Here is a 26,808-nt window from a genome sequence, read left to right as displayed (position 1 = left end):
TCCACCTTCCACGGTTTTTTTTTTTTTTTCCTTTTCACCTTCCATGGTTTTTATTTTTATTTGTTTTTCCTTTAAGCTGAAAAGGCTTTGGGTTTAAGCTGAAAAGACTTTGGTTTGGGCTTGACAGTGGAAGTAAATAAATAAGAAGTGGGCTAAAATTTATTATATAGATTTATTATAAGGCTAGGATTTATTATGCAAGAGTTACTATAAGCCCGTTTGGTAACCCTACTCAACACACATTTTTCACATTTCAAACACATTTACACACATTTCAACACACTTTTTCACCCATACGTATATCAAAAACACCCAAAATACCTTACTCAAATAGGCCTTGCTTGGGAGGGGGGAATGGAATGGAATGGAAAGAAATGGAAAGAATAATTTTAGAATATTCTTCTATTTCCTTGTTTTGAAGTTTTAATGAAGGGAATGGAAAGTTCATTCTCTTGTTTAGGAGTTTAAGTATGAGAGGATGGAATAGGTAGGAGTAAACACTCATTCCTCTCTATTCCCTTAAAACCTCAAATTTTCATTCCCCCCGAAATTGGGAAAAATGAGAGAGAATGAAATTAAATTTAATGATTTTTTTTTACTAAAATTCCCAAAATACCCCTATATATTCAACCATTTATTTTAAAATAGGGGTCTAATAGTAATATTGTCATAAAATGATTCCATTCCATTCCCTCCATATTGCTCCCAAACAAAAGTACTTACATTCCATTCATTTTCATTCCTTTATTTTAAAACATCCAATCAAAGTTACTTGATTCCATTCCATTCCTTTCCCTTACTTAAATACATTCCATTCTTTTCCATTCCCTTATAATGATTATATTCCATTCCCTTATGAACTTCCAAGTGAAGCCTTAGTTACCAAACGGGCCCTATAATTCTGAAATTTGCAAAAACCATTTTCAAATTGTAGAAAAAAGAAAAGAAAAAGGAATGACATGGCAACTGACATGGCACAACCTGAGCACAGTAATATTAAACGCTACGCTTCAGCTTTTAGTAATATATAAATATAGATTTATCAGTTTTTCTTTTTTTCTTTTTAGATAACTGCGTCTTATGACTCACTTCTGTATCCAACAAACGTTTAGGTATTAAGTTGGAGCAGATATCAAGTTGATGAGGCAACCAGTTGTTTGGCTGCTAAACCAAGAAGAGAATGAAGAACTAGCGGATGCATGAAGCAATTGTGGCATTCTTGTTTGTTCCATGTAGTGAAAGACCTAACAACCAACAAGAAGAGGTGCCCTGGACTCCTATATTACTAGCCTGCTGAAATATCATAATCTATCAATGCTCTTGCAGTTCCGTTCTGTGCAAGAAATAAGTATAACAAAAGAGAGAAGATATAGCACTAGGACTGAGATTACAAGCTGCAATGACACATGATGATAAAGATTACAAACTAACCTTGTTGGCATGGCTTGAATATGTTAGGTGTGAAAGTCAAAGTTGAGTTGTATTTGGCTTGGACTCGTTTTGTCGACTTTGGTTAGGACTCTCACTCTGGTATTTTAATTAAGTTCCACAAATATACTTGGTTTAGGATTTGAATCATTTTTTTACGACACCTCTACTTTGGTAATATATACGTGGGCTCTTTGTAAAATCTCTTGAGCCTTGGCTTTTGTATTTTGAGAGAGAGAGAGAGTTCTTTGGGTGTATTTGGGGTTTGAGTCCAGTGAGAGTGTCTTTGTGCCACATTTGTAATCTGTGTCTTTCTCATGTTATGATTTCTTCTCTTTTCTATTTCTATTCACATAAACCCACTATTATTGGCTACACTTTCAGCATATTAGCATTAAAACTTCTGCTATATCAACTGATCTCTTCTATTGATCTCTCTCCTACTAGTCATTCAGAAAGGTGAACTATCCCTTCTTCTTTTTTTGGTTATTTCATTGGCACAAAGAACCTGCAAGCTTGATTTTGTTTCTTTTCTCACCTTTTTGGTTAGAATTAGCAATTCTAAGTATGTTTAGTGGTGTTGTGAGCTATGCCATGATTGTTTCATAGGTAAGGGAATTTTTATGAAACACCGATTCAATATCTGCAAATTAAAGACTAGTGAATTTGATCATTTGGCTTGTGAAAAAGGTGGAGATTAATCTATGCACAATTTGGTCGGGAAGCACAATTTATGTACCTCAAAGTTTGCAATAAGGAGAAAAGCTATAAATTTGAGCCATATAAAATAGACAGTTGATTGGCAGTAGTTCTGAAAATCACATAAACTATTTTATAATATCATCAGCTTGATCAACCAATCTCCATCACTATGCATAGTTGCACACATTTAAATTCCATATCATGGCTAAGAAGAGAACCAACCAAGTAACACTTGCAAAGGTAGCCCCTAAAAAGAAGGCTTCTCCAAATAAGTCTGTTGAAACAAGTTTGATCTAACTTGAGTTATATGAAATAAAAAAATTAAAATAAAAGGGTACAACCAAAAAACTAAGACACACACAACATTGAAAAGAATTAAATTGTCATCCTCTAGAAACCAAATAATTAACACTTAAAAAAATCCAGAGAGAAAATATAAAAACTTAAAACCTTAGAACCCAAAAAATTGGATGTAACATGAATATAATTTATAAGATTCAACTCTTAAGTGTAGCTCAAACTTCAAAACTTCTTTTTTGCAAACTATATAGGATTCAAGTAATCATCTGTGAAGTACATGCTATTAGGATTGCATCCAAAGTAATCTTTTGGCATGGATAGAAAAAGAAATAAAATAAGAACTATTTCAAATAAATAAATAAATAAGGTCCGGGCTTTGACAGTTCTGTATTATACATATAGACCCAGACCCAATATGGCTATTGGGTCATCATTCAGCCTAAAGCAACAATAAGTGAAAGACTATGTATAAGCCCAATGTTTTATAACTAGGATTAGATACCAAGATAAACTAATAAATGCAATCTACATACAAGTGGATGTGGGTGCATCAAAATTTTCATAATGTTGAAAGTCATGGAGGAGCATGTGCCCCAACGTTTGTCCATGGCCTTTATCTAGACTATCCCAGTCAGAGAACAAGAAAATAAAAAATTGTGGGGTCTTATCTCTTAAGATGGCCCAAAGGGCCCAAGGCCACATGCAACCCATACTTTTTCTCTTGACAGATATGTACCAGAATGAAATTTTGCTCAACAAAATCTGGGTTTTTATCAGGCTCTGTTGGTAGAGTATAAGTGTTACAGCTTAGTTGCTATTTTCAACGAAACTCTCATGTTCAAATCTTTACCTTATTACCATTCATATCCTTAACGTAATGGTCATTTCATAAGTACAAAATTATTATAGAATAGGGACTAAGGTTCAAGTCTTCAAATGGGAGTTTTACACATATATATATACTTAGATTAGAAGATTAGAGTAGAATTTATATATTGCATAAAAATAAAATAAAAAATAATCTTCACCTTATTATTAACCATCTAAAATAGAAGCAAAAATAAAAATAAAATCCTATTGGTGTCTCTATTTTCGCTTACAATAATTAAGTTGGGTTTAGAATTCATTTGATTATACATTATTTTCATGGAAGAGACTTATAACAATGTTGCTGAGTCATAGCATCTTCATGGCACCATTCTATGATTCCATGAATATAATTATGAACATTGACATTTTATATAATTACAAGTAAAAGTGAGTCAAGGAGAAAAAACTACTTTGATTCATCCTTATACCGACATCCCCACGTGGGAGTTGGGACACTATTCAGTAGGTCTTGTTATTGTGAACCATATCTTCTTTAGGATAAAGAAGATATGATATTTAAGCAAGTAATATAATATTTAAGAGCATATGTTTTCTTTTACAATTTTTTTAATATATTTTTTTATTTTACATGATTGGTAAGCCACTTGGAAAAGTGAAATCTATGCACCACTCTTCTTATATGTATGTACCTGAAATTTAATACTGTGAAAGAGGCACTAAAAAAAAATTTCTTGGGTAAGAGAAGCTAAGGTTGTGTTTGGAAAGTGAGTTTAAAGTCAGCTTATTTTACTATTTAACTTATTTTTGTTACTATTTATTTGGTAACTGCATTTTTTGGTACTATTTATAGGTTTTACTGTACTATTTTAGCTAGTTTCTACATTTATCTACAGTACTCTCAGCTAAAAAAAAAAAAAAAAATCAGTTTCAACTAAATAAGTTGTCCCAAATGAACTCTAAGCCTCTGTTTGGAAAGCGCGTTTTGTGCGTTTTCCAGCAATGCATTTTTGTGTGTGGGTCATGTGCACTGTTCACAGAACATGCAAGTACTTTTTCCAGCAAAAACAACTTTAAAATTGGGTCCCATAGCACTAATTACACATTTAAAAATTATTTTGTTATAGTGTTTTCAGTTTTCAGTTTTCAATTTTCAGCAATAAGCATTATCCAAACAGACTCTAAATATAATTCCTAATTGGACAAGTTTCTATTAGATTTTAGATGTTGGCTAATTTACAAAACTCAAATAAAAATTATTAATATTGATGTATTTGAATTATGTTAAAAATCTATCAAATGAACTTATTGGAGATTTTGAAGAACAAAATTTCGCCTCAAGCAAAATTTTATGAAAGTTCGTTAATTTAAGCTGAGGTGATACTTAACGAATATCTTAGCACTTGATATGGATAAAAAAGTTTCTTTTATTTTTCTCCTCCAAACACCGCATAACATTGGGTTTCTAATACAAATTTTAAAACTTTAAGTGATAAATTCAAAGTATCCTAAACTTTAAAGATGCAATTTACAATCTTATCTCTTACCAAAACAAAAAATATCAAAAGGAAGTGTTATGGGCAAAAGTCTTGTATACAATGGGCGCATGAGATAACTTCTCGAGTTAAGAGCATTCCCATTAAAAATCTCAAAAAATTTAGCATTTAGCATCTCAATGACCTACTTTATTTATTTTAATAACTCACTTTACAATATACCCAACATTAAAAGTTCTTATATTTTTTACCACTTCATTAATTAAAGATAGTGAGAGAGAGTCTAGTGAGAAGAAAAGAAGAATAGTGAGAGAAAGAAAAGATATTTTTAATTAAAGTAGTATTAAAATATTATTATATTTATAAGATTTGTATGACAGTCCACTGTAACTTAGATGCTAAAAATTTTAATACTAACACATTTGTTGTAGTGTGCTTTTTTAGAATGAGATTCTAAAAAATAACATTTTTAGCTTTTGAGAGCTTTAATGTAAATGCTCTGAGGACAGTTTTAAAGTTCCAAATAAAACAACAATAAACATAAGGTTCCTAGAAACTTTGAAGTACCCTATCCATACTACTTTGTTTCGAATATAACTTTGCTCTCTACCCACATGGGTACGACCAGCTTCAACCCATCACCTAATCCTGTCAATGTACCTTTTAGAGCAAGTGTTATGTAGGCCATTTTTAGAGCAAGTGGTCCTGTCCCACCTGTGTGTTGATCTCAATAAGACTAGAACAATTCTTGAGCATCTAATTTAGATGCTTTTAGGTGCCCATTCACCTATAAACATGTCTCTACAAAGGGTTCTATTTGAAATAAATTCAAACCCCAAACAAAAGCTTCTAATACATGATAGACTCATCACCATTCAAACTCAGAGATTTGGTGCCAACGAGTTCAGCATATTATGGTTTGGTCACCCCTTTTCACAGGATTGCAATGTTTGAATTCCAAAGAAATATTCCTTGATTACAACACTAGGTGACAATTTAATATGAAGAAACTATAACTAATATAGAAATAATCCATTTCTATTCATTAAACTGTACCATTCTCAAATTATTTCTTGAACAAACACATTGACAGATTGTTCATGCAGTAGCAAGCATAAAATTTTGTCCATTCATATATGATGGAGGGTAATAATAGAATAATGTGCAACGTGGAGTGGTTAATTAGAGTTTTTTCAAAAAAATAGAACATGATATTAAACTGAAGTTTCATGGTTATAAGGATATAGCTTTATTGAGCATCAAAGTTTTCATGAAAATTTATAGTCTTACTATTCTCAATGAAAATCATGATGATCAAAATCCGTTAAAATAATGGTTAAATGATTAAATTCATCAAACTCTAATAACTTAAGTTTTTGGGAAAAAAAATAGAAATAAAAAGATTGTTTTTTTTTTTTTTAAAAGAAAAGAAGATAAAAATTATCATGGTATCAAAACAGACAATCATGAACTCAAACCTTATTTACACTTTTTTTATACAATTCTTTTTGTATTAAGGTGTCAATTGAGTAAATTGATAGTTTGAATTGACATTGTAAATGAAACGAGAAGTTTAGGATGAAAAAAAAATGTAATACTCCTTCCTAGTTCCTAATACAAATTTTCAATTGCCAATAAATAAAAGAAACTAAGCCACCTTATGTTGAAAAGACCATGAGACAAATGCAATAACCCATTTCATAGCAACACCTATTATTCATGGGAGAGTAAAAACACAAATTTATTGTGCTCCCAAAGTATTGAATAATTATATCTTCTTGTAAGCAAATTAAAACACGCTTAAACAACTTCAAAGCACTATAAATAGTCAACTTAGACAAGATCCTAAATAATTTTTTTCTCTTTTCATATGCTCCACAGCTACACCCATGACCCATCCACATAAGATTTGAAAAAGGAATGAACGATTTCCCTAATTTCCAATTCCGTTTATCATGAGCCCCACACGGATTATAGTTGTCGGATGAACAAACCTAAACCTGAATTAATTGCACAAACAGAATCTGATATCAGATCTTAGGCTCTTAGCTAAGCTAATTTAGACAATTTCCAGAATAAGAGAGGGAAAGCAGATCACATTGCACATGGTGCACATGGACTGCAAGAAATACTTTTTTTTTTTTTTTACTCAAAGATAAGAAAATCAATTTCTACAAAAGATAATGGCTGAATCCTTATTTTCACCTTTTCTGAAAAAGGAAAAAAAAAAAAAATGTAAATTCCAAGTTCCATAAAATTAGTGCTAAATCATTACTATTTCTCTGTATCTAATCTATTTATTGGTTTTGTCTAGGAAACTATAATTAGCTAATCAAAATATACACCTGAAATTTAACACTATGAAAGAGGCACTCAATATATATATATATATATATATTTCTGTCTTGGGTAAGAGATGCTATATACCCTTTATATATGATAATACCTCACTGGACAAGTTTTTATTAGATTTTAGATATTGGTTAATTCCATGTGACAAAACTCAAATAAAAAATTTATAAAATTGATGCATTTGAATTATATGTTAAAAATCTATCAAATGAACTTATTGAAGATTTCGAAGAAAAAAATTTTCGCCTCAAGTATGTAAGTACATTAATTTAAGGTGAGGTGATACTTAATGACTATCTTAGCACTTGACATGGACAAAAAAACTTCTTCTATTTTTCTCCCCCAAACACTTCATAACATTGGGTTTCTAATCCAAATTTTAAAACTTTAAGCGGTAAATTCAAAGTATCCTAAACTCGAAGGGTACGATTTACAATCTTATCTCTTTCCAAAACAAAAAATATCAAAAAGGGGTGTTATGGGCAAAAATCTTGTATGCGCCAAGTGCATGAGATACCTTCTCTTGTTAAGAATAGTTTTAAAGTTCTAAATAAAACAACAATTAACATAAAAGGTCCTAGAAACTTTGAAGTACCCTATCCATTTCGATTACGCTAGCAACCATTCTGCTTTGTTTCGAATATAACTTTGCTCTCTACCCACATGGGACGACCAGCTTCAACACCATCACCTAATCTTGTCAATGTACCTTACTAGTTTTAGTTTGTTTCTCCTCTACGGATTATGTTGGCCCTTTTTAGTTTTTAGAGCAAGTGGTCCTGTCTCACCTGTGTGTTGATCTCAATAAGAGTAGAACAATTCATGTGCATCTATTTATAAGATGCTTTTAGGTGCCCATTCACCTATAAACATGTCCATACAAAGGGTTCTATTTGAAATGGATTCAAACCCCAAACAAAAGCTTCTTATACATGATAGACTCAACTTTAAGATTTGGTGCCAAGGAGTTCATCATAGTTATGGTCTGGTCACCCCTTTCTACTGGATTGCAATATTTGAATTCCAAAGAAATATTCCTTCATTACAAAACTGTGTGACAATTTTAATATGAAGAAACTAACCATTATAGAAATAATCCATTTCAATTCATTAACATGTACCGTTGTGAAATTATTTGTTGAACAGACACATTGACAGATTGCTCATGCAGTAGCAAGCATAAAACTTTATTCATTCATATAGGATGGAGCGTAATAATAATAGAATATTGTGGAATGTGGAGGGATTAAATTAATCAAAGCTTTTTTGAAAAAATAGAACATGAATTAAACTGAAGTTTCATGGTTTTGAGGTTATAGGTATAGCCTTAGGGAGCTTCAAAGTTTTCGTGAAAAATTAAAATCTTCTCAATGAAAATCATGATGAGCAAATAAATTCTATTAAAATAATGGTTATATAATTAAATTCATCAAACTCCTAATAGCTAAAGTTAAAAAAAAATATTAAAAAAAAAAAAAAAAAAAAAAAAAAAAANATATCTAAAAGGAAAAGCTGCCACTGCCACATTAAATGCACCGCATCTACTTTTCTAGCTGCATTAATGTGGAGAAAACCCCTGAACAGTGTCATCCCAGCTACTACCGCTCACAGAAAGCTAAAGAAGAGATCTGACGTGACACATACTCAAGTGGACACTTAGATGAAGAACAAGTGGACGATGAAGATAATGAGGAAGGATGCTATATAAAGAAAAAGTCTCTGGAAGAGATGGAGAGGGGTTTTTTTTTTTTTTTTTTTTTGGAGAGTTGTATTCATTTTTCATTCAATAATATTCCTCTTCGGACATCAAGTAAAAAAGCCTTGAAGTGTGTTTTTTATATCAGTTCCTTCTTGAACACCATAGTTAACTATTGTTTAGTTCACAATCAGCTTAGCTCTTTTACTCATTCTCTACAAATTCATTGTTTTGGGTCAAGTGGGCTCATAATCCAAACCTTTTGGGCTTGGGCTACAAAAATAGACCCTACAATTTTGGTGTGAAAATGTGAAACAAAAACAAATCTTTCTATCCTAAAGTTAGAGGCACTCACATTAACTACATACTCTCCAAATATTTATAATATATTTATCTCACTATAACTACTCTACGCACACACACACACACACACACAATTGCAAACTACTTCAGATACAGGATTCAAATTGAAGTTTTTTGATGTAGCTGACAAAACAAATTTTGTAATATTTGATCGAGATGCTGAGAAAATCCTTAATAAATCTACAAGAAATCTTGCTGAAAAATAAACTGAGATACAACTTATTTAAATTATTGTAAAACTATTGATGTTGGAGAAGGAATCCCACGTAATTTAAAAAAAAAAAATAGGAAAAAAAAATGGATTTTCTTGCTTCATTTGAATGAATTCAATCTAAAGAACGGTTTTGAAAATTATATAGTTGCTGAGATTTTTTATGCACCTTCAAATGACCAAAAAGTATGGAAGAAAAAATATATATACACAATCCAATATGTTATATTAATTCTTTTTGTTGCACTTTCCAAAATTAACAAAAATAAAAAATAAAAACATTTAAAAAAAACTATTACATCATTGAAATTTAATATAAATGCAAATACCTACAAAAAATTTTAGCGACAAAGTCCAAACTTTGTAAGATCTAATCAAGAATCTCCCGGTGCCAATTCATTAGTGATTGACATAAATGATGCAATAAAAGGAAAAAAGTGATGAAAGCTCAAAAATTGAACAAATATGGATGGACTAAAATTCAAATATTGAAAATGGAGAAATTGATGATGATAACAAGCGTTACCATACCACAATAACAAAGCATTAAAAAAAAAGATTTCGTAATGAAGTTTTTTATTACATCACATAATAAAAATCAATAATATAGAATGAATTAATATGTTTTTATCAACTTTTATTATACAATATTATTTTAAAGTTGTTTTAATTATTGCTCATTACTTGAACAAAATAATTATAATAAATATATGTGTGCAATTTATAATTGTTACTTTTTATGATAACCTCATTACTAACAAAGTTTTATAATAAATATGCTATAATATATGTGTAATATTTTTCAAAAACAAATTTATATAAAACATTACAATATTATCCGTGCATCGCATTGGCAACTTACTAGTTTTCTAAAAATATGTTATTTGGCAAATTTTGCCTTGTTTCTCTTAGTGCCGGCTCTATATATAAAGCAATCGATGCAGTCGCTTAAGGCCCCAAGTAGAAAAAAGGCCCCCAAATTTTAATCAATAGAGGTTTTTTAATATATTATAATAGTATTAATTAAGTCCAAATATTAGTCAATGAATAAAATAATATTTTTTTTATCAAATGAAAAAAAAGAAAAAAAATATTACGTTCACAACATTTTTCACAACACTTTCAAAATAAATCCTAAGAGATAAGTTGTTACACGGTATTATTGATGATAAAAAATTAATTTTAATGGTGAGTTCAAATTAGAACCAATAACAAATTAACACCTAAGATTTGTTATGAAAATATTATGAATATAGCTTCTAAAAAAAAGAGCAATACAAAAAAGAAAATCACAACATTTTTCACAAGTTGAGTTGACAAACTTTTACTAGTTTTTATCTAAATCCACCACTAACATCACTTTTTTACTTACCACTATCAAATTATCAATTTGCCACGTCAATAGATGTGAAAAATTTTGTCAAATTTTTTGTCTATAGACTTTCCAAAAAAAATCTACATGGTTCATGTTAATTAGTAGTAATTTTGCATCTAAAATAAGATAATTGAATTTAAATTTATAAAAAAAATCATATTTAAATTTATAAAATGTCTCAATTTTAGTTTTTGCCTTAGGCCCCCAAATACATGAAGCCGCCCCTAGTTTCTCTCATAGTTTGGAAGCTCTCCGTGTTTGTCTATCTCTTTCTCAGCTTTTTCTCCGAATGGCCATGTTCTTGTGTTTGCTTCTTCCAATTTTTCTTCTTCCTTCAGCGTGTCCCACACGCTTAAGTCATTTCTCAATAAATGAGAATGCTGGCCTTCAAGACTCTTGGAACAACCCATTAAAAATAAGCTAAAGACTTTGTGTGCTGGACCACACGGATCACCTGCACCCAACTAAAATTTATCTTCTGGTAAAGCTAAGCCTTGAAGACTGTCGGAAGACTTGCAAAACACCATAAATAACTTGGGTCCCAACTCCCGTGCAAAACCATTTTAAACGGAGGTCTAGTTAGAATGGAATCTTGTCTTGGATCGACTTGCAGCAGTGATAATTACAACATTATCAGACACAGAGAGGTTGAATCTCGGAGCTTCAATTAATTGATAGCAACACAAATGATTGAAATGAAATGGAAATGCCCAGTTTTATTTTTTAAATTAGATGTTAACATATTTCAGCATAAATTATTTTGATTAAAATGATAAAAAAAATCGTGATAATGATTAAGGAATCAAAGGCAGTCAATAATGATTTTCATTTTTAAAGAAAAACAAATTTTTTTTAGGTGATGGATATTAATTGAATATTGTCATTAAAGTCTATGTACACTTGTTATTTTATTTTTTATTTTTGATAACTATGTACACTTGTTATGTTGTTATATACTTATACCATAATTTTTTTTATTATCCTTAGACATGAGAAGTTTATTTATCATGCATATAACATTCACGGTGTCAATTCAGTGATGCTCATTTAAAGGTTATATGTGAATATGTTAGGCAATAACTTAGTAGGAAATTCATGTGTATAGTAATATTTTCGGGCTTGAACTTAAGAGATAACTGACCATAATAGTTTTCAAAGTTTTTTTTTTTTTTTTTTTTCAAAGTGGTTTTATATGTCCAATATTTATTTATCTATAGTTTTCAAAAAAAAATTATTTATCTATATAAAAGAGACATTTTAACGAGATTTTTTTTATAAATTTATATAAATAGAATGATAAATATGAAATTATGAAAATCAAAAGGTTCAAAATAACATAAGGTAGGGACTTTGATTTTGGCTAAATACGTAAGCTAGGGACTCAACAGTAAATATTTTTAATATTTTCTCTTTTTTTTTTTTAATTTTTTTTAAAATGAAACATATAATGTTTTAATTAAATACAAATAAATAAAAATTTCATTATAAAATAGTAATTTTTTTTTTTTTTTTTTACATTTACACTTTTTTCTACATTTCTCATTCCTTTCACGTTTTCATCTCCCAACTACTGTCTACCTTAATATCACTCGTCGTCTTTCCCTTTATTTTCTTTTATTTTGTTTCTTCTTATTCTTATCCTCTTATTATAAAATTTTCATTATCTTTTCTATTCTATATTTCTATGCATAATTTTCCCTCACAAAAAATGTTATTTCTCTCTCTCAATTTTTTGTTGGTTTTTTTTTCTTGCATCTCTACTTTAAATTTTTTCTTTTTTTTTTCTTTTTTTTGTATTTTTAAGAACTCTACTACTTGTGTTGATGCAATTTAGTTTTGTGTTTTAAGTTTTTTTTTCTTTCTTTTTTGTTCTCTCTAATTGTTAAATGTTATCCTATTGCATTATAAAGAATATAATATTATTATATTACATAGCATGATTTGGATAATTTTATCATATCAAAATTTTACATAAGTTACATAGACAAAAGTAAAAAAATAATATATATATATAGATATATATATATATATATTATGAGATAACTCTAAAAAAATTATCATGCGTAACATGGAGGTGTGCGAGTAGTATCTAATATTATATATAATAGTAGAAACCTTTAAGGAAGTGCTGCTACATTAGGAAAAAAGACCCCTTAAAATTTTGACAAGTATAAGTTAAAAAATGATAAATTATATTGTTTAGTAATACTGTAGCATCGTTTAAAAGCCTCTCTATAAATAAAAAAAATTAACCAGTTAAAATACTATGCAGAGAGAGAGATAGAGAGAGAGAGAGAGAGGCGATGAGGCCTTTCTCCTATCACTAAGCCTCCATTCAATCTGATAAATAAAAATAAAAAATAAAAAACCTCCGATTAAAAAAAAAACATTCCAGGGCACATATTTATAACAGAGTAGTGCGTCCCTAACTCTATCACTTCTTCACTACAAAGAAAATTCATACTATCCTCTAATGAGCAAATATTCGTTCGATTTCATCGCTGATAGCGGTCAAGAGTGTCGCTGTTGATGGAGCGCTTGAAGTAGGTATTGATGAATCCAGGCTTTGATTAGTTTGGCCTATGGCTTTGAAATGTAGAAATATCTAAGGCAGTCCATTGTGCGGGGAAAGAGAGCAGATTTCGTCGGAACCATACACCGAACAGCAAAAACAATCCCTTCACTCCATCCATATTCGGAAGGTACGCATTGAATTTTTCTAGAACTTCTTACCGGCGAAGAGAGAAATATGTAAGACCGGCCATCACCATTAGTTTCCCCCACCATCCTTCCCTTTCCAGATTCAGACCATCAGATCGCCGGAACCGACATCGACAACGGTACATTTTTTTTTTCTCAATTTTGTAGGTTTGGGTATAAAATGTTACTTTTAATTGAATTTTTTTTTTGTTCGGTACGTTTAGATTTGATTCGTTTTTGTTATGGGTTTTTGGATTCTCTATCAAAATGTTTGTTTTCTCAATTTTAGATATTTGCTTTTGTTTTGTTTTTTGTTTGTTTTCTTAGATTACAGAAATCACTAAAAAATTGATTTTAGTTTGGGTACTTCTGAAATATTTGGGATTAAATAAGTATAGAATTGAATGTTGCATTGATACTTATTTAAGGTTTTTCTTCCTAAATACGGTTGAGAGAGAGAGAGATACGTTGCAGAAATACAAGGAGAATCGAGAAAGAGAACAATAGAGAGAGAGAGATTCGGTCTGTCTCAATTTCTCTCAAGATTAGAATTCACATAAAGGCCTACATCCTCCCAACGTCTACCGTCCTTCCGGAACTGATACTGGTTAGTTTTTCTCTTTGCTTTTCAGTTTATACATTAAATTAGATCAGGTTTTAATAATTTGGCTGGATTGTTTTTTATTTGACTTTTTGGCTTATATTTCTGATTAAGGTGTCTGAGTTATTATTATTATTATTATTATTATTTTGTTTTGTTTTGGGTATTTGGTTAAATTGATGTGTGGGTATCTATTTATGGTGTCCGGTTAAAACTCAGATGAATGGAATGAAAGTCCTTAAGTGAGTTCCAATCTCTTTTGGATACTTTAAAGATCAAAACAGAGCAATAGATAATTGGGTCTTTTCCTTTTCTAGGTCTTTTAGAAGAAGTAACATGGATCTCTTTGGGGTATGCTTTTCAATTTGTTCAATCTATCATTCTTTTGAAGAATCAAGTATTAACTTCAAACAATGGGTATGACCTTTTTAATAGTTTGTTGAATTCAATTTTTTTTCCCAATTTATTACACATGGTACAATCTTAGGTATCATACAAAAATGAAAAAATAAAAATAAAAAATGCCTCTTCAAATGTGGCATCATGATTATGTGAGTAGGATGTTTATTCTATTCATGATATGTTGCGATCAGATTGTATTCTAATCATGCACCACAACTGTGTATTATCCATACTCTTAAGAGGATTGACTCTATATACCTTATGTGCCTACTTTGCTATAATGGATGTGGTTTAGTATGGTGTGACTAGGCGCCATGCATTTTGAGTCTCATTTGAGACTAACTGTGAGAGTTAACAAAACTATTTTTTTGAGAAATGAATACAAGAAATGCACTTACCAAATAGGAGTACATTAATAGAAAAGACATTCCCAAAGCCTCAAAAATTATTTGCAAAAAATTGTAGAACCCAGGTAGAATAAAATGCAATCCAAATAGTGGTATTGTTTATTTGCAATGGTAAATATATGCATCGCTTTATCATGCATAGCGGTAATGTTTATTTTTCATGACTTCTATTTGTTCAGAGTTTAGGAAAAAAAATTTTGTTTTGGCCAGAAGGAGATGATTGTTGAGAGATTGAATACATACTGGATTGCTTTCAGATATGCTTTGTTAGTTTTATGTGTTTTACTGTTAAAATAAAAATATATGGGAAAAGTTGTGTGCTTCATATTTGCTTAAGTTGGTAGAAGTCTTGATGGTGATAAATGTTTGTTTGTCAAGGTTTAGCAAAGATGAGTGTAGACTTATTGACAATTTTTTTTTCAAAGTGAAATTGGAAGTAGGAACAAACAAAGAAATAGCAAAGATTTTGTTAAAAAATTGTGTTACTTCATATCAAGGGATTATTTATTTAATATGGTTGTATGATTATTTCCTGCCATTTTAAAAAGCCTTCTTACCCTTTCACTTTTTGTTGAAATTCAGATTTGCTGAGTTTTCCTTGTCAAGTATGAAAATTAATAATTCATGAATATGCCAAATTTCAACTTGGATGGTTTAAGATCTGAAAGTTCAGACTATATAGTTATGGGTTTACCCTCTTTCTATTGATGTTACGATATGAGATTATTACTTCTGGTAGTTATTACTTATTTTGTGTTGCTGGAATTTTGCTCATGAAGAATAGGAAAAGGCATATATTTTAGAAGATGATTCAGGTATTGTTGCTTTGGTATGAATAAAAATAATTAATTATTGAATGAGTTTTGAATTTTTTTATTTATTTACATATTCTGGGGTATTTAATAAAACCCAATTTCTTGATATGTTAATTTAAGTGCTATTTGGGAAGAATAGAAAGTAGTTTGTACCACTTGAGAAATTTCTTTTTAATGTTGTTTGTTCAGAAATGGATATGTGTTCTTCTTTCTACCATGCATTCTAAATTTTTTTTTTTTTTTTGGGAAAGGGTCAAAAAGAAGAAAAATAAGCTAAAGAATAGAGGACATGGTGTGTGTATAGTGTCTTAGGTAAATTTGGAGAACTATGTTGAATCGTTCATACACTAAGAAGTTTTTTTCCCTGCCTAAAAAAAAAGAACCAAGAAATTAAACCAAAAATAATAGTCTATCTGAAGTGAAGGAAATGTCTATACTTGGTGAAAAGAAGGAATTTTACCTTTGTTATCTGATGTAAAAAGTTAAGAAACAGAGAATATCCAAACTACTTGATGTGTTTAAATTTGTTAAAGATGAGATTTTAGATGCAATTCCTCCACATGTATGTGCTTCAACTTTGGACATTAGTTTAGTAAAAAATTTCTTGACACTATAGTGCTTATGACCATTACACGCTTGAAACTTCCATGGAGGAGATTTGGTGGCTAGGATTATAATATGCATTCTTAGAATTTAGACTACAAAAGATTGAGCAAAGTGTAACTTGGCAGAGAAAAAATATGAATTTGTTTTTCTTTTCCAATTTTGTTTTAGGTTCTTTTGTGGTTTTCAACTTTTCATAGATTTAATTGTTTCTTCCAATAGATATTAAAATATTTTTCTTTGTTTTTATACATTGGAATTTTACCTTATATTATTATTGAATACGTTCTCCTTAGTTTTCGTGATTGTTATAGATTAGCAAAAATAGTTTGAGTGGATTATGAATAGAAGTGCACTTCTACTAAAGAAAACAATTTTTGAAATGTGGAGCTCAAAAGGTTGTATTAGCTTCTATCATTTTAGAGGTTACATTTAAACCTGGACAACAATTATCCATGTAGCACACCAAAGAATCCATTTTGTTCTTATTATGTATACCTTTGTAGTTGGCATGTTCAAGATGGACAAAATAAAAAAATAATGCATGTGAGAAGCTATGCATTTGTCATCATTTTTTTTTCCAAGTGCTATTGTGCTATAGTTTTTACAGGTGAATGATGATGGCCCAATTCATCCAAGTANGATTTGGTGGCTAGGATTATAATATGCTTTCTTAGAATTTAGACTACAAAAGATTGAGCAAAGTGTAACTTGGCAGAGAAAAAATATGAATTTGTTTTTCTTTTCCAATTTTGTTTTAGGTTCTTTTGTGGTTTTCAACTTTTCATAGATTTAATTGTTTCTTCCAATAGATATTAAAATATTTTTCTTTGTTTTTATACATTGGAATTTTACCTTATATTATTATTGAATACGTTCTCCTTAGTTTTCGTGATTGTTATAGATTAGCAAAAATAGTTTGAGTGGATTATGAATAGAAGTGCACTTCTACTAAAGAAAACAATTTTTGAAATGTGGAGCTCAAAAGGTTGTATTAGCTTCTATCATTTTAGAGGTTACATTTAAACCTGGACAACAATTATCCATGTAGCACACCAAAGAATCCATTTTGTTCTTATTATGTATACCTTTGTAGTTGGCATGTTCAAGATGGACAAAATAAAAAAATAATGCATGTGAGAAGCTATGCATTTGTCATCATTTTTTTTCCAAGTGCTATTGTGCTATAGTTTTTACAGGTGAATGATGATGGCCCAATTCATCCAAGTGAAACAGAGTTGGCACTTGCAGTTCATCGGGGCTAGAATATGGCTTAGCTAACTAAATGTTTTTTGGGTTAATGAGTTCTTAGACTTTATTTTCTGCATTGGCATTGTGGGTACCCGAGGCTCGAAGAGGAAGTTGAAGGGTCAACATGCTGAATTGAAGTCCGAAGAGAGGTAAGGAAGGTAGTGGCGATAATTTGGGCGCAACACCAGCAACTGGAGCCAAGCAATGTCCCGAGGAGCCTTGTCATCTGAAGAAGAAGATGGATCAACTTGAATGACCTCCGAGGAACCACTTGCCGAGCCATCGAACAATGGCAATGGAGGTCAGTGGCAGACAAGCAGCAACCGGATGGGGGCTGCCTGTCTCTTCCGCATTAAATAGCATCCGCTAGCTTTACCGATCGCATTAAATGAGGAAGTGACCTGAGCAATAATGGCCATAGCTTTTCAAACTGTCGTAGCCCCCTGTTCCAGAGAGGTCAAGAGACAGGTGTTGGAAGGGGAGATGCATGTCTGATAGAGATGAACGGAGTGGATATAAAGGGAGGGGCTATAAAACGAAGTGAAGAAGGGAATCTAAGGGGGGAGAACAGATTTTTTCTGGAAGAAGAGATTGGGGGAGAGAGAGTGAACACTCCGTTTTTATTGAGAGGAAGCCCCCTCAAAGACCAGCAGTCCGAAGGGGAGACCCAAGTTTGCTTTGCTATCCCATCTCTTACAAATGTTATTGATTAGGGCCAAGTTAACAAATCCAGCGCCTCATTTAACAAGAGCAGTTGTGTGACGAATTGTTTGGTCCTTACAGGCATTATTAAAACAAAGCCTTTAATAAACATATTAACTGTAGTATTTATTGCATTGTTATGTCAAATTGATGGTATTTTAAATGTGTAAAATGTTCCCCGCGCATTGCGCGAGTTAAATGCTAGTATATATAAAAGCAGAGACCTCATGTGAGAGTGCATAAGGTCCGGCCAGTTGCCACGTGACACTCTAATGTTGTGTTTAGCGTTTTTTTACTTTTTTACCTCTTTTCATTAAGGTTTTTTTTTTTTTTTTTACTATTGCCCAATAAATCATAGTAACTTATTTTTACTATTATAAAAATTTAGCATTTTTCACTTCTTTTATTATGTACTTCTTTTACTAAATAAACGTGAATCTAATAATATATGTTAGGTTCTAAAGATTTAGGATTTTATGTATTTAGAACTCTAATGTGTAATGTTGGCAAACCATGATCAAAACAATATGTTTAGTCTTGTTTAGACTTGCTCAAAGTATGTTTATTTGTAAAACTGGAATCGAGTGATTGCAGATTTATTGGACTAAATCTGTAAGGCTCGATCGATCGAAAATTAGACTCGATCGATCGAACCACGTACAGATTTATTTTTCTGCAGAGTTCCAGTTCAGCCTAAACTCTATTTAAACGTCTTGGGGTTCAAGTAAAACACTCCTATATATAAGGAAAACCCTAGAACGTTTTTGGGACTTTTGAGAGGGAGAAGAGTGTGCCTCTTTTGTATCTAGGGTTTTGTACCCAAACCTCTCGAAGTCTTTGTTGCTCATATTGCTGTTTATGTGAATCTCTTGTGAGATCTTTGAGGAGCTTTCCTTCACATAAACTTAGGGTTTTCAAGGTGGAGATATTATCAAAACCTTGATGATCATTCAGTTGCAGATTGAAGAACTTAAAGATTAATCAAGCGGGGGTGCTTGTACTTGATTGAAGAATTCAAGAAAGAAGGAGTCCGTGGATCCGGAGCTTGCACGTGATCGTGTCAGTAAGTTCTACTGGTGGGTAGCATTAGGAAGTCGAGCGGGGAGCTTGTAGTCCTTTTGTATGAACTCCGATTCTTTCATAGTGGATTCAGGTTTGCCTTGAGGATAGGTGGGTAAAATCCTCCCCAGGTTTTTTACCGGTTTGGTTTTCCTGGGTGATCATATCTTGTGTTATTTACTTTTCCGCTGCTATATATTCTTGATATGATTATTTGATTGCTTTAACCTAGAATTGCATAATTTGACTAAGTAACAACTTGGCTAATTAATCTAGGCTAACCAATCTGGTTGTGTTTTAAGGGGTCTAAATTTCCAACAATATATAATAATAGGATAACGTGAATCTCATAACAATATACAGCAATAGGATAACGTGAATCTCATAAAAATTTTAATCAATTAAAATCATGAAAATTATGAGTATAAAACATAAAGACAAACAAGTAAAATAATTACTAATTCCTTAAAAAGAAAACTTACAGTGAGTTAAGAGAACTACGCAAATAATCTTTGATGTTTGAAGAACAATGGGATCCTTTCCAAAATTGGGTAGAAACTCGTGCTGATAACGTGTTGTGAAAGGATGGAAATACATATAAAACAAAGTAAAAGGAACAAGAAATATATATTGATAAACTCTTATATTCAAGTGGTCATCCACAATTCTTTTGATCTCTCTTAGATGTGTACAATAACAGTAAAGAAATCCCACATATATATAGGACCTTAGAATGCTTGTAGAGTTTACAGGATAAGGTTGTAATAATGAGTACAATTATGAACATACATCTCCCCTATAGGCTTTACACATTTCAGCATTTACATATCCCAAATAGCCTTTTCATTGCCCAAACTTTACACATTCTAATCAGACTTTATTCCAAATAGATGTGTCTGGTGATCATATTCATAGTTCATATTATGGTATTTTTGAAGTACCTATTTTTAGATTAAGATTTCTAAGAGTCTTGTAACTGAACTTATACCTTCATTAGAAACATCGAAGAAGCAAAGATTTCAAGACTTTCTTGCTAAAGTTCCCTTTTACCAATTTTTTATGTTAGAAAGAAAAAGGTGAGGACAGATGCTTATGTTTTATTGAAGGTATCATAATTTTACCCAAAAAAAAAAAAAAAAGGTATCATAACGCTAACTCATAATGATATACTTTCTTATGCACCGGACATTATACTGTTGGCGAAATCCTGTTTTTGCAAGCTTGGAGAACTTCCACCTTCAAAACGCTCTACCGGATGTCATAAAGTTGCATTTACGTTATATTTTGGTTTTAGAAACTATTAGTCCTGGACATTACACCTTTATGTGTTTGGAATTCTTATCACTAGAGGTAATAGCTCTTTTGTGCATACATAATGTGAAGATTCACAAGCCAATGCTATTTGCTTATTTGCAGATGCATCAGAAATATAATTAACTCTAAACCACACGTGATTAATTTAGTGATTCTTAAGGTCTCGTGAGACCTTAGAGGTCTTAAATTCGAAACCCCTAACTAACATCTTCAAATACTCTAGATAGTGGAATTGAGAGTGATGCTTAGATGCAGGAGTGTATGTTTGAAATACTCGAAACCTGTAAGGTTGTTGAACTTCTGATGCAAAGACAACAGACTCGATTTCTCCATGTTGAATATCCATTTTGGTATTTGACCGTGAACTTTTGTTGTAGCAAAGATTCAAAACCCCAATCTATTCTGATAACTTAGTAAAATTGGGAACTCGGTTAAGTTACTTACATGATGTAGCCAATATTAAAAGCTTTAGTTTTGGACTCTTGAAAGGTTGAGGTCACTAAAATTTCTAAGCTTTAAAAGCAAGTCCAATTCTACCGTGCTACTATGGTTATTTCCAACTAGACTCGAGATTCAAGATTTGCATGCTTATTAATTGACGGTGGAATAGAATCATACAATTTATTGCCCCCATGGGCCATGGCTCAAGAAAATTAGCTGGATAAGGTTTATAAGCCAAGGTGAAATTTGACTAGTTAGGCTGGGTCGGGTTCTTAAAAGAAAATGTAATGTCACCATATGAACTGGTATTTGCTAAATGCAAATCTGTGTTTTGTTTGATTTCCTAGCCAAGACAAGGTATGAGCACTGAAAGTATTGTCGAAACGATCTAGCTGAGCAAGGTGTGATTTGCGTGAGGTTGGCTAATGAAAAAGAGATTTGCACTCAAAAATTATGAAATCGAAGACTCATTTGATGAAATTGTTGAGGTTGCCAAGTGAAGTTGGTATCAAACCTGTGAAATTGCAAACTATCAATGTACAATCCATGTAAGGACATTAGGTTTCCAATCAATATATATATATATAAAAGCAGAGATCTCATGCAAAAGTGCATGAGGTTCTGCCATGTGGCACTTTATATGAGTTCTTTGCAATCCTCTTTATTATGAAACGACGTTTTCCAACCTCAAAATTAAAACAATGCGGCTTTTATGTTTAGCACTTATTGCTTCATCAAAAATCAATTCACTTCTTTTCTCAGAAAAAAAATAAAATTTGCTTCTCCGTTCAAATTTAAATGCACACTGTGGATAAGCACCTGGCAAAATGAGACCAAGCTTTGCACCATTACACCTTTACAATAATATTATACTTTCCAAGTAATTTCCGTTGAGATCAAACCCATCTTAAATTTTTTAAATTTCATTCATTCTCTTTCTTAACTCTTCAGTTCTTTCTTTGTCTCTTAACTCTTCACTTCTAAAAAAAAAAAACTCTTTCACTTCCCTTTTCAATTAAACGCACACTATTGTATCTGTTTATTTTGAAAATTATATATTGATGGATCAACGATTCCTCTATGAGTTCATGGACAAAAGCTCCTTTCTTAGTGATTGTAAATAAATAAATATTGCCAACTCTCTCTCTCTTTGTTTCTTTCTTTCAATTTTTTTTTTCAAAATTTTATTTGGGATACTGAGTTTTCAATTTGCAATGTTTGAGGGAAGACAGACTCGGGGAGATTGAAGCTTCAACTTTACAAATTAAATTAGCTACGGGTAAGAAAGTTGTTATTATTTTTAGGTGAATAATTTTCTTTTACCTATTGAGGTGTTAAGTATTATCTGGTAGCAAAGTTTTAAAATAATCACCACAATCTACACATATTCTATGTCCTATTAAATGATAGAAACTCAATTGTTAAAAATAAAAACAAAGAAAGGAACAATAGAATCGCAAAGATACAAATTAAGAACTAAGTCGGCAGAAAAAATTATGTGGTGTCTCCATTATTTGAAGGTTAGCCTAGAACCTATATAAACTCAAAATGGTATAAAAAAATTGTTAAACATATTATACTGGTACACCTTTGTTAAAAAATTGTTAAATATGTTAAATCATGTCTATCTCAACCATCATTGAAATTACTTGCTTTATTTATTTATTTATTGGTCAAGTATCACGTATGGTAGTCCGCAAGAGCCTTGACAATACCAAAGTGTGTTTGTTGCTTTGCCTAGACATGAATCACTATGCAACCTTAGCACTGCTATAGTTAAAATATTATTGAAGATGCTTCATAAGATCAACGCCTTAGTTAGACATTTCGTATGACAAGGAATAGGTTCAAGGAGTTTGATATGCATAATGTATTCTTGCAATTAATTGGTTTACGATCAACTGATGGTAGGCAACAAAATATGGCTACATGCTCTAAAGTTTCTACTATAATTGTAGGTGATTTTAGTAATGAAAATATCCACCATTTATGCTATAATATATGTACAAAAATTTCAAAAACCATTTTACATAAAAGCTTACAACATTATCCACGCAACGCGTGGGCAACCTTCTAGTTGAATCTAATAGCTTACCAAAGAAACTCGTGTCTCTAAGTCTCAATAATTGAAGGGGCATTTGGCGTATAATCCACGGCCTCTCAAGCCAAGATATAGGTCACAACTCACAAGTTTGCCAAGATATTAGTACCATGGAATTTTCTTTGTTAAGTTCTAAGGATCTAGATTTAAATATTTAGAATCATATTTGTATTGTTGGCAAACCAAGAACAAAACATGTATAGTCTAGGTCTTTAGGCAATACTTAAAAGTGGTTGTTTCAAGGTTTAAGTCCAACCTATTGCAGAAAGAGGAAGCATGGTTCTGCCTTGCTTGATAGATCGAGAATTAGGCTTGACCAATCGAAAATCACAGGTCTAGTTTTTTCTACAAAATTTTTAAATAGGCCCAAGCCCGCAAAGACGTTTAGGGTTTCATCTAAACTTCTCCACATATAAAAGGAAAACTCTAACCACATTTAGAAGATTTTTGGAAGACTTGTGTGTTACTATTTGTGAGATCTAAGAGGTTTTGTACCTTCTAATTACACAAGAATCTACCGAAGTCAAAACTACAATCAAGCATTGGTAGAACATAGTTGCTACATCAAGATCATTACTGATGGTAATCTGAAACTTTTGAGTGGGATCTCAAAGTCACAAGTAAGGCGGCTTGTGTTGGTGTAAATTTAAGAAGAGAAGAAGTCTGTGGATTCAGAGCTTGCACGTAGTCATATTAGTAAGTTACTACATGAGCTAGCAATAGATTTAGGATTAAATCTTATTGTAAAAACTTCAAGTCTCTTATAGTGGATTTACTTTACCTTGAGAATAGTTGGTCAAATCATCCCCATGTTTTTACTTTAAAACGATTCATTTCATCAGTTTTCTTGGGTCATCATATCGTATGTTATTTACTTTTCTGCATCTTTGCATGATATGATTTATTTTCGTTTAACCTAGATCTGAATAATTAATTTAAGTAATTACTTGGTTAATAAATTAGGTTAAACAATCTGGTTTAAAGGGTCTAAACGAACAAACATTCTTAAATAAATTTGTTCATTTTTTTTTCATAGAAACTTGATACAAAATCTTTACATTATAATAAAAAGTAATTATCATTATAGCAAACGTCACATTTTAAAATTCTATCATATTTATAAAAATAATAAATAAATAAATCATGACCTTACACTATTTACTAATTCCACTAATCTAGGGACCTCATATGAACTTTTGATAAAGTGTAAAAATAAATCATGTCTATTAAATTATTAGCAGATCAACTTGTGAGACTCTTAAAAAGAAAATGNTCTCATATTGTGCTGTCTTTCCAAAAGATTATTTCTTTTCTAAAGAGGATTTGATATCTATGTGGATGGCACAAGGTTATATTAAGTCGAATGCAAACAAGGAGAGAATCGTGGCAAGAGATTACTTTGAAATTTTACTCGGTCGCTCTCTCCTCCAAGTTTTGGGGGATTATGGATATGCTGACAATTTTATGAGGTTCAAAATGCATGATATAGTGCACGACTTGGCACAGTTCATGGCAAAAAATGAATGCATCACAATCATTGGTTACGAAGAGTCGGGATCAATTATTCAAAATGCTCGGCATTTGTATTTAGAAATTCCAAATAATGCTCAAATTCTTGAGTCCATCTATAGCGCAAAAACTCTACGCACCCTCATCTTTGTAGGTTATAATGATCATAAATTGTCTGGGTTGTTCCAGCATTTTAGACGTTTACGAACATTAACTTTGAGTAGTCGATATGGTGAGTTAAAGGAAATTCCAGATGCAATAGAAAATCTGATACATTTAAGGTATCTCAAAATACGTAATTACCATGGAGACGGATTACCTGAAAACATTTGTAATCTATGCAATCTACAAATTTTGAAGATTAAAGTTGGTAGTGAAGATAGGTTCATGAAATTACCGCAGGGGATGAGTAAAATGATTAACTTAAAACATCTTATTTTGAAAGAAGAAGGTTATTGGACCCATCTGTTTGAGTTTCCAAGAGGGATTGGGAGATTGAGTTCTCTTACAAAATTAAGTCGTTTCTATGTAGGTGGCAAGGATGATAACCAAAGATGTGAACTCGGAGAATTAAAAAATTTAAACCACCTTCAAGGAACTCTTAAAATATATGGACTGGGGAACGTGGTAGATGCATGTGAGGCCAAGAATGCAGAGCCCAAGAAGAAGATAGGACTCCGTGATTTGGATCTAAATTTTTTTGGAGATAACTTAGAGAATCATGGTGGAAGAATGGTGACTGATGTATCAGTTATGAATGCCTTAGAGCCACCTCCAGGCTTGGAGAATTTAGCAATTCATTGGTACTGCGGCACCACAATGTTCCCTAATAATTGGATAATGTCCCTAGCCAAATTGAGAAGGCTTACTCTGAGAGGTGGCCTAAATTTAGAGCATTTACCTCCTTTGGAATGCTTCAGTTCCTTGAATATTTAGGGATAGGTTATGATTTTCCATTAAAAAAGGTGGGTGTTGAATTTTTGGGAATAGAATTTGAAAACAAGAAAGACGGCATGATAAAAATATTCCCAAATTTGAAAACTCTCTGGTTTATGTGTTTGCCCAAGTGGGAAGAATGGATTGGGGTTGAAGGGCAAGAAGAGGAAGATTGTATTATTATAATGCCCCGTCTTCAAAAGTTGGTAATTCACCAATGCCCAAAGTTGAAGTCGCTGCTGGACTTCCTTTTTAAAACTTCATTACGGGAGTTTCAGGTGAATAGCAGCTCAATTCTCCGCAAACGTTACCAAAGAGGGATAGGAGTGGACTGGCCCAAGATTTCCTACATCCCAAACATCAGGATTAATTATATTGAAGTGCAGAGAGACGGTCAAGAAGTTATTCGACAATGTCACTTTTTCTGTTGCTTCTCAGTTCCTCCTTTTATTGTGCCAAAAAAAAAAAAAATCAATTAATATTCTTATTTTCTGCCAAAATTTCCCACTGGGAAATAATTACTAACACCTAGGTTGATGTATTTACCAAATTCTCAATAACTTGATTAGGTTATTTCATTTACGGTTTAATGTTTATGTGGATCTTGCTCATTTTCTTCATTTCAGTGATGATGAAGAAGAGTTTGACCATGAATAGAATGTCTGATGACGAAGAAGAGGGCCAATGATCTTTGTGGTTCACAAATTTCAGCTACAAGTAGAGATTTATGTGTGTGTCTGTATCGCTAAAGTTCATTCCTGGATTGATTAAGTGTTGCAGAAGTTTGATCCAGTCGCAGGTAATTTCTTCCATATTAGAATAAATTATTAATTAATTATCCTGCTAATCTCTCTAAAACAAGTTAATCACAAAATTTTGCAATATCCATCAATGTAACATTGTTATATTATATATATTTGTGATATATATAATATATGTAGTTAGTTGTTTCTTATCTTCTCTTTTAAAGGTATATCTACATATCAATATATATATATATATAAAAGCAGAGATCTCATGCAAGAGTGCATGAGGTTCTGCCATGTGGCGCTTTATATGAGTTCTTTGCAATCCTCTTTATTATGAAACAACGTTTTCCAACCTCAAAATTAAAACAATGCGGCTTTTATGTTTAGCACTTATTGCTTCATCAAAAATCAATTCACTTCTTTTCTCAAAAAAAAAAAAAAAAAAAAAAAAATTGCTTCTTCGTTCA

At 31.5% G+C, this 26,808-nt stretch overlaps 1 protein-coding gene and 1 long non-coding RNA gene across 3 annotated transcripts; both read left to right on the top strand.

Moving 5' to 3' along the window:
* Nucleotides 1–13,540: 13,540 nt before the first annotated feature.
* On the top strand, nt 13,541–18,505 carry LOC112038477 (uncharacterized). 2 transcript variants are annotated; one of them, XR_010626847.1, is made up of 3 exons: nt 13,541–13,591; nt 13,880–14,058; nt 17,479–18,505. It is a non-coding gene; the product is annotated as an uncharacterized LOC112038477 (long non-coding RNA). The 2 variants fall into 2 exon arrangements; XR_010626848.1 differs by having other exon boundaries at nt 17,470–18,505.
* A 5,911-nt stretch (nt 18,506–24,416) lies between these two features.
* On the top strand, nt 24,417–25,592 carry LOC136065211 (putative disease resistance protein RGA3). The gene has a single exon (XM_065768065.1). It carries the CDS (start codon nt 24,417–24,419, stop codon nt 25,590–25,592), a length of 1,176 nt encoding a protein of 391 aa, XP_065624137.1.
* Nucleotides 25,593–26,808: the final 1,216 nt, after the last annotated feature.

The sequence above is a fragment of the Quercus suber genome, unplaced genomic scaffold, assembly GCF_002906115.3.
Source record: "Quercus suber isolate HL8 unplaced genomic scaffold, Cork oak 2.0 scaffold_885, whole genome shotgun sequence".
NCBI classification, from domain to species: Eukaryota; Viridiplantae; Streptophyta; class Magnoliopsida; order Fagales; family Fagaceae; genus Quercus; species Quercus suber.
This window is presented reverse-complemented; position numbering and strand designations above follow the sequence as displayed.